The sequence below is a fragment of the Anguilla rostrata genome, chromosome 14 (genome assembly GCF_018555375.3).
Source record: "Anguilla rostrata isolate EN2019 chromosome 14, ASM1855537v3, whole genome shotgun sequence".
NCBI lineage: Eukaryota > Metazoa > Chordata > Actinopteri > Anguilliformes > Anguillidae > Anguilla > Anguilla rostrata.
The window spans coordinates 39,743,640-39,752,033 of record NC_057946.1 but is presented as its reverse complement, the minus strand read 5'-3'; the positions used below and the strand labels follow the sequence as shown (position 1 = coordinate 39,752,033).

Below are 8,394 nucleotides of genomic sequence, written 5' to 3'. Positions count from 1 at the left end.
CAAATATGGATGAAAACAGGTTTATTTTACGCAAGTGCTAATCGTCTCATATGAATCTGATATGAAACAATCCCTGAGTCAAATCCGAAACTGACTATATGCAGGCATTTGCATGACTAGATGACTCATCTCACAAACTCCCAGAGAAGGTGAGAGGTCACACTTGTGATTAATATGATGACTATATAATTATGAATATATTTGTGTATTCCAGAGTTTCGACAAACAGGGGCTCAACATAAGGATTTAACTGAACTGGGCAGGTCCGGGGGGGAGGGGGGCGTGAGGGGTGACACAATCATTCCCACCACTGGCAGTTGGAGAACTGGATGTATGTCTTGCGATGTAAAATAAATTAATTAAGTTTGTGTTAAATTCACATTTATGCAGTTTCCCCACTTCGATCCACAGACGCTAAGGTGCACGTTGCCATCCTCTAACAAATGCAATCTTTTTGGTCTATTTGCTGGGTCGGTGAACTGATTTTCAAATATCCTCAGCCTCTCATTGGCTAGCTGCACACCCACAGTTTTCAGTGCCAACGGGAAAGGCTGACCCGCGTTCTACTTGTTCTGCGTTTACCCGCAACGCAAAGGTTGGCACCCGCTTGTCGCCAGATGAAACGACGAAGCCGTTGAATTCGTTTTTTCCGTTTCTCGATGCGATACACCTGAGCGGTGACCTCGGGGTCAGCGTGGCCACGCCCTCACGCCCAGCAGGCAGGTCACCTGGCGCTCCGGGCGGGTCACCTGACGCGGGTCACCTGACGCTCCGGGGCAGGTCACCTGACGCGGGTCACCTGACGCTCTGGGGCGGGTCACCTGACGCTCTGGGGCGGGTCACCTGACGCTCTGGGCGGGTCACCTGACGCTCTGGGCGGGTCACCTGACGCTCTGGGGCGGGTCACCTGACGCTCTGGGCCAGCCTGTTGAGCTCCTGGGAGAGCGCAGTGACCGTGTCCAGGATGCGCGTCCGCTCACCGTCCTCCAGCCGGTCGCCGCAGCGCTGGGCGAACTTGTCCGGGTGCCAGAGCGCCTGCTGCCGCTTCAGAAGCTTCCGGAAGGTGGGCAGGTCGGTGCGGTCGGCGCCGTGGAGCATCACCTCCACCATCTCCCCCACGGTGCCGCGGGGCGCGGGCCAGGGGATGTCCGCGTAGCCCAGCCGCGCGGCCGAGCCGCCGCCACCGCTGAACGTCGCGGCGCACCGCTCCTCGTACCGCCGCCGCCTGCTCAGCCGAGTCTCCGCCTCCTTCCTCGCCGCCCGCGCCAGGTACTCCTCGTGCTCCCTCTGAAGCCTCTCCTGGAGCTCCCGCCGGTCGCGTTCTTCCTCCTCCGCCTCCTCCTTCGTCTTCCTCCTCTTCCTCCCCTTCGAGCCCGCCGCCGCCGCCTCTCGCTGGGCCCGGGAGCGCTGCCTCGTCGCGTACTCCCGCCGGATGCGTTCCGCCCAACTGCCGAAGTCCTCCGAGTCTACGTCATCGTGCAGGAAGTCTTCTGCGGGAGAGAGAGGGGCACAGGAAACAGCCGCGTTGAGCTGCGGACGCGCGCGATATCGCCCGCACAGACGGCTCAACCGGCCGCGCTGGCTTACCGTCGTACTGCCCGAAGGTCTCGTAGAACTCGTCCTGGCATTCGCCGAAAAGCTTGTCCCGCCACGCTCGATCAGCGTCGGTTGCCGTGGAGCTGCTGCCGTTTACGCGCGGTTCCCGAAACTGCGAAAAAATTACATCATGCACGCGGTCTTAATAATCAGACTGTCAGACTTCATACTGTTAGAACACAGGAGACAAATTAGTGGTTTAGCAAGAATTATCTGATACAATTACACTTTCAAAGAAAGAAATCATTTTTAATAATCTCGTAAATACCACATAAGTTATCTGCCCTCACAACTGGATACAACTTTCTGTGAGAACGACGCAATGCTTTATCAATTTCTTTCTTCCACAGTCACCTGATCTTCTCTCATCCATTGCAGCAAATCCTTAGGCGTGACTCCAGCTTTGTTCGGCGTTTCCATGGCGACGGGACAACTCTTCTGAAGGGGGACCACCAGGTCATCGTAGGCTGCAAACAGGAGGAACAAACAGGAATGGTAGCTTAATTTTAACCTTGTGTAATATTTCTGATAAGTTTTGCGGCAGTGAAAATCACATTTCACGAAAATCTGTGAATATTTCATTTCTGGCCACCCCCTGAGCGCGCCTGTTACGTTGCAATGGACTAACAAGGCTTGTTATCTAATTTATGGACATTGCTACAAGAACCTCTGAATGTAGGCCGGAACCGCTCACCCCGTTTGCCGCGTTTGAGAGCCCTTTTGGCTGCCAGGTGCAGAGGCGTCTCCCCGTTTCGGTCCCCAAGAAGCGGATCCGCTCCGTTCTTCAGTAGGAGCCGCAGCACGCCGTCGTCCCCGAGCGAACAGGCCACATGCAAGGGCCCCCTTCGTTTTTTCCCCGAGGAAAAGTTCAGCTCCACGTCTGGGTGTTTGCGCAGATAGGACTTTAGTTTTAGCAGACTTCCCTCCTCCACATACCGCAAAACGCGCTTCTGATGTCGAGACACCATAGCCAAAGCCTCCGATTTGGTAATGACACTAGCTAAACCTATCGTCACCTTTATATTATCTGTAAAGTCAGCTAGCTTTGCTTACGAGCATGTTCGAACAGTAAACGTTAGCTTGCTACTACATCCGAGTCGTTTCACAAAATAGCCTAGTATAGTTCCACCGACATTCAGATATTAGGCTAATACAAAAAAAAAATCAATGTCATTAGTACTTGGCTAACAAATGAACAAACCGATAAAAGGTACAAGGGCAGATTTCTCGCAAACATTCACCAGCTAACAACAAACACAAAATGAAGTTAAATTCCGGTTTGGGTCTTTCAAAATAAAAGCGGTAGCTGTCAGAATGTTGTGCGCTTTAAAATGTGTCCCCCTGGAATAAACTGCGTTTAGCCTTCGTTCCGTTCTTATTTTTCATTATTGTACGCTACAATTTGTGGTTCTTGGTTACAACCAGCAGGCGGCAGCATCTCCTAATGCTTTGGCGCTTTCGGTTTGCAAAAGTAGCCACTTTCCCTTTATTTATAAATCTAGCACAAAAAAAGCAATATTGCAATATTATTGGAGATTTTAATCATACAATAAAAAATTTAAATGAGCTAAATCTGAGTGTATGATCTGTACTTTCAAAGTGTGATACCAGGGAGCGGTTGCTTGTCCTTAAAACCTCTTTTCCATCCACAACACGTTCCCAACACTGCTCCGGCCCTTCCCCTCATCCCCTGCTCTTCTGTGGCTTTTTGATGCCTTGCCACAGCTCTGAACTGGGGGTTCTTTCATGGGGACACCTGTCAGGAAGAGGAGGGTGGCGTTGTGGCATCACCCCCCCCCCCCCCAAAAAAACTGGTACACAGGTCTGAGGAGTCAGTGGGAAAAAATTAGGCTGTTTCTCTGAAGGGGGGGGGGGGGGGGGTGAAATAGAAAGGTTTAGGCATATTCTGCACCACTGAAACTGTCCTCATGCCCCAATATAGAGGCGAAAATGGGCCACATTCGCTCCCCGAGCCATGCCCGAATTAGCCCGGCCCAAACCCAAAAGCATGCCCTGACGTGGGGGCGGGCGAGGTGGTGGGGAGAGATCACGGATGTTCGTCGGATGGAACGCGACCCCACGTTTCACCCACAGTTCAGTTCAATTCAATAATACTTTTCTGGCGTCAGTGAGTATCACAGTGTCCCCAAAGCAATCCATGGCAAGAATGGAATTTGCCTACATATAGACATATCTACTGGAACAAACATGATATAACAATGAGCGTATTTCTAGTATTCAGTCAGTTCAGTCTCCATATCCTTGTGTTTGTGGGTTTTTTTTTTCTCTATACCGATGTATACAGTATTTCCAATATCCATGTGTGTTAATGCCTGTTAATCTTGATGTCTTTTTAACTGTCTGTAGTTCTGTCTATGCCTCTGTCTGTCCATAGTTCTGTCTATCCCTGCAGTCTGTCTGTAGTTCTGCCTATCCCTGCAATCTGTCTGTAGTTCTGCCTATCCCTGCAGTCTGTCTGTAGTTCTGTCTATCCCTCTGTATGTCTGTAGTTCAGTCTATCCCTGCAGTCTGTCTGTAGTTCTGCATATTCCTGCAGTCTGTCTGTAGTTCTGTCTATCCCTGCAGTCTGTCTGTAGTTCTGTCTATCCCTCTGTCTGTCTGTAGTTCTGTCTATCCCTGCAGTCTGTCTGTAGTTCTGTCCATCCCTCTGTCTGTCTGTAGCTCTGTCCATCCCTCTGTCTGTCTGTAGCTCTGTCCATCCCTCTGTCTGTCTGTAGTTATGTCTATCCCTGCAGTCTGTCTGTAGCTCTGTCCATCCCTCTGTCTGTCTGTAGCTCTGTCCATCCCTCTGTCTGTCTGTAGTTCTGTCTATCCCTGCAGTCTGTCTGTAGTTCTGTCTATCCCTCTGTCTGTCTGTAGCTCTGTCCATCCCTCTGTCTGTCTGTAGTTCTGTCCATCCCTCTGTCTGTCTGTAGTTCTGTCTATCCCTGCAGTCTGTCTGTAGTTCTGTCTATCCCTCTGTCTGTCTGTAGCTCTGTCCATCCCTGCAGTCTGTCTGTAGTTCTGTCTATCCCTCTGTCTGTCTGTAGTTCTGTCTATCCCTGCAGTCTGTCTGTAGTTCTGTCCATCCCTGCAGTCTGTCTGTAGTTCTGTCTATCCCTGCAGTCTGTCTGTAGCTCTGTCCATCCCTGCAGTCTGTCTGTAGTTCTGTCCATCCCTCTGTCTGTCTGTAGTTCTGTCTATCCCTGCAGTCTGTAGTTCTGTCTATCCCTGCAGTCTGTAGCTCTGTCCATCCCTCTGTCTGTCTGGCTGTGTTGAAAGGCCCCAGCTGAGCCCACAGGCATGATAACGGGGGCTGTGTTTCGGTCAGAGAGGTGTGTGGGTGCGTTTGTTCGCACGGTCGTAAACGAGGGTAAGAACCCATGAAGGGGACCTTTGTACACCCCCCCGGAGGATGATCTGTGTCAGAATGGGTCCCCTCTTCTTCCCCAAATCCGGAGGGGGGGGGCGAGCGGTTCTGAGAACTGCCCTTTCATCCTGCACCAGGCGGTACGGCCGTCGGAAGTAACGCCCCGCTCACCGCTGCGCCGCGACTTCCGCGGTCGGGGGCAGAGCATGCTAATTTTCCCGTGCCCGTGTCTGGGTGCCGTTTTTTTTTTTCCCCCAGGAGCCTTTTCCCCGCTGGAAGCTCTCTCTCTCTCTCTCTCCAGCGCTTTTCGCGGTAAGCCTGGCGTTTGCGCTGGCGGGTCTCGCCCGAGGACGGACGCAGTTTCCCGCCTTTTTTCACCGCGTCGCCGCGGACGCGGAGAGACGGGTCTGACAGGCGGTTTGAGCGCGCCTGTATAAAGGCATCCTCTCTGAGTGCTGTGAGACGCCCTGCGGTTTGGAGTCTCACCCCAGCGTAGTCTCTGGCCCTGAGGGGCGGGGCACAATGGGGCGGGGCATAACCCAAGGAGGGAGGGTTCGGTTCTCGCCGTTACGCTTCGTCTCGTCAGCAGGCTGGGCAGCTTCTCACAGATGATCGAGGTGGTCAGTCCCGACATTGCCCGGAGCGTCCTCCTTCCCTCCGAGCGCGGTCCCCAGCTAATGGATCTCCCCAACCCTGTGCTGACGGGTTGCAGGATGGGGGGGGAGGGGGGAGGGGGGGGGGGGAGGCAGAGGATGGTTGTAGGCGTTCCAGAAGGCGAGGACAGGTTCGTCTGCAAAGTCCCCAGGTGATGGAGGATGGGACAGCAATGCAGCAGATATGACTGAATGCCCCACGCTGAGTGCCGAGTAAGAACAAGCAGGATGAAAACGGGGAGGAATAGGAAGCAGAAATCCCGAACAGGAAGTTGCTGGAGAGACGGGTTCTCCCTTCCTCCGAGCCGGCGGGCTCGCGCCGCGTGTCATCGGATCCTCCCGCCAAACGGCACGGGGGAGACGGACGGCCCCCCCAGGGAGGGGCGGCGGCAGAACCCCCCCCCCGCACAAAGGGACAAACAGAAGCGAAGACTCTGAAACACAGGATATCCTGTACAGGAAGCGCCGGCACCCCCCCCCCCAGAATCCCCCCTTCCCCGAACAGCTCTATCCTCTCCGCCGCCGTCGGTCCTCGCAGCACCATGGAGACCCGGGGACGGTGGAGTACTTCCGGGTCGCCCGGGGTCACACATCAGCCCTGCTGCGGCTCCCGTTCTGCCCCCCTCCTCTGCCTCCCGCTACCACCCCACACCCCTCATCCCTCCACCCCTCTATTGTCTGGAAGCAGGAGATTTGTACAAGGACACTTCCTCTGTTGTTCTATTTTTACCCGCCACCGGGGGCGGCGCTGAGCAGGGCGTGGGCGAATTACCCGTACCCTGGGTCCTCAGGGCACACACTGCAAGATTTTTTAAAAATTTTAATGTATATTTACATATTTAACTTTTCTTCCAATTTCCCTCTGCACAATGAGGCGGGGAGTACCCTGTTGACTGAAACCCCTCCCCCTGAGCAGGGCTGTGGCCATTTAGCGCCGCCCTTCAGGCCTGGAGGGTACAGGGCGGAATCTGACGGACGACAGCACCGATCGAGTGGGCTGTTCCTCTCCACATGGTGGCGCTGTGCTTTCGGTGCCAGAAACACAGCCACATCTCTATTTCATAATCCTTTCATTCATATCTTCTTTCAAACACGTCCAATGAAAATTGTACAGCACATACTGGTTTATGTTACACACACTAAAATGAACAAGGTCGTATTTAACTTCAAGTATATGGAAGTCTTTTGCGAGCACCATCCAATATTTAATCCCATTTTAATCCCTAACTGTTTACCCACTATAATCTTGAATTTTCTAATCCCAAATAGATAATACATTTAATTATCTTATCAAGGGCCTCCTTAATTATCCAGAGGATTTAATTTGGTGATGTCATCGTAATGCTCTTGTATTGAGGAACACACTAAATCCTCTGGGCCAATCACAACCAATAAGTCTAAACAGTACATAAATGATTAGCCTGGAAGGGCTGAGCAGCAAGTTATCGTGGTCGTATATTCAGGGGTTCTCATGTTCTGCAGTATGATTTGGGTTACAAAAATCATATTTTAGAGGTGTTTGTCTTTTGGGTGGCAAAAATCATATTTTAAAGGTGTTTGTCTTTTGGGTTACAAAAATTATATTTTAAAGGTGTTTGTCTTTTGGGTTACAAAAATGATATTTTAAAGGTGTTTGTCTTTTGGGTTACAGAAATCATATTTTAGAGGTGTTTTAAATCGTCATCATTGCAGTAATTTGTTGGTTTGTCAGTCCACTGCAGAGCTGAAAAGTCCAGGAGTCAGAAAGTAAAAGTCCTGCCGTGTGCTCCCTCCACCCCTGAACTCAGCCAGCCGATTTCCCTAAATTAACTCTACCTCATGGCAGATAAATTGCTAGTTAGCAAATCCAGGTGACTGGAACAAAACACTGGGGAGGACTTTCACTTCCTGGAGCTGGGTTTTGCACCTCTGGCCCACACAAACAAACACACGCGAGGTCAGGGAGCCCTGCTGAAGAGTGACATCATCGCGTCCGTTTCTCTCCATTGTGCGTTTTTTCAGACTGCTGTTACAGACGTTCCAGTTTAGGCAGCGGGGGGGTTGGGGGTTGGGGAGGGTGGCTACTGACCTCAGAACAGTTGCGGGCGTGTGCTAGCACGTTGAGTCTTGCGTCTCTATTCGTATGCCCATATGCGTCGTACCCAAAGCCTTTTAGCTGCTCTGAACCTGGAACATTCCCCCGTTAGGACCCCAGCCCGTTTTAACAAAAGAGCGCCTCCACCTGCGCGGGGAGATATTCACGCCGGCCCATCGCACCACAACACAGGTGCGGCTGGCTGTTTGGGCGGGGTGCGTCCCGGACAATGAGGAGAGGTAACCTGCAATGCTTTCACACCTGCCATGCCTGTAACGCCCCTGGGCCCATCCAAGCTGTATTTTTGGGTGAGGGGGGGAGGGGGAGGACCACTGAGAGATGGAACAGCTGACTAATCCAGTCCAACTCTGTTGAGCCCCTGCTAAATTTGTTCCAAATGTTTAAGGAGATTTTAGGTATTTCTCAACACAAGAGGCATCCCCAGTATTAAAACACCTCTGCACTCAGTTGGATTTTAGGTAAATGCAGTTCTTCTGGACTTTTTAGCAGAACAGTCACCTTCCCAGAGCTGGATGGGAGAAGCCTCTTGTTTCAGCTCAGAGTGATTATTTATTTGCTTATTTATTGTCAATATACATATAGAGTTTCTAAATGAATTCTGGAGCGTTCAGCCCGTTGTCCCAGAGTTAGGCTACTTTCCTCTGTAGTTCGTCCGCAGGTCTGAACAGCACCTCAGAAGT

At 51.9% G+C, this 8,394-nt stretch overlaps 1 protein-coding gene across 20 annotated transcripts; it reads right to left on the bottom strand.

The window, feature by feature from the left end:
- Positions 1 to 6: 6 nt before the first annotated feature.
- Positions 7 to 2,945, bottom strand: nfkbil1 (nuclear factor of kappa light polypeptide gene enhancer in B-cells inhibitor-like 1). Of its 20 annotated transcripts, XM_064307435.1 has the most exons (7): positions 2,291 to 2,945; positions 1,951 to 2,063; positions 1,588 to 1,708; positions 908 to 1,490; positions 844 to 864; positions 764 to 785; positions 7 to 728 (listed from the first exon to the last, which is right to left on the bottom strand). In XM_064307435.1, exons 1-5 carry the CDS (start codon positions 2,562 to 2,564, stop codon positions 861 to 863), a joined length of 1,095 nt encoding a protein of 364 aa, XP_064163505.1. In that variant the 5' UTR covers positions 2,565 to 2,945; the 3' UTR covers positions 7 to 728; positions 764 to 785; positions 844 to 860. The 20 variants fall into 20 exon arrangements, 7 of the variants coding, with proteins under 7 accessions (XP_064163505.1, XP_064163501.1, XP_064163503.1 ...); XR_010325259.1 differs by having other exon boundaries at positions 822 to 1,490; XR_010325263.1 differs by having other exon boundaries at positions 764 to 799; positions 844 to 1,490.
- Positions 2,946 to 8,394: the final 5,449 nt, after the last annotated feature.

Coding starts and splice junctions, on each gene's coding strand:
- nfkbil1 (XM_064307428.1), bottom strand. CDS start 2,564: ATGGTGTCTCGACATCAGAAGCGCGTTTTGCGGTATGTGGAGGAGGGA. Junction 2,064..2,290: donor TCTCAAACGCGGCAAACGGG/GTGAGCGGTTCC, acceptor TCCTGTTTGCAG/CCTACGATGACCTGGTGGTC. Junction 1,491..1,587: donor GACCTTCGGGCAGTACGACG/GTAAGCCAGCGC, acceptor TCTCTCCCGCAG/AAGACTTCCTGCACGATGAC.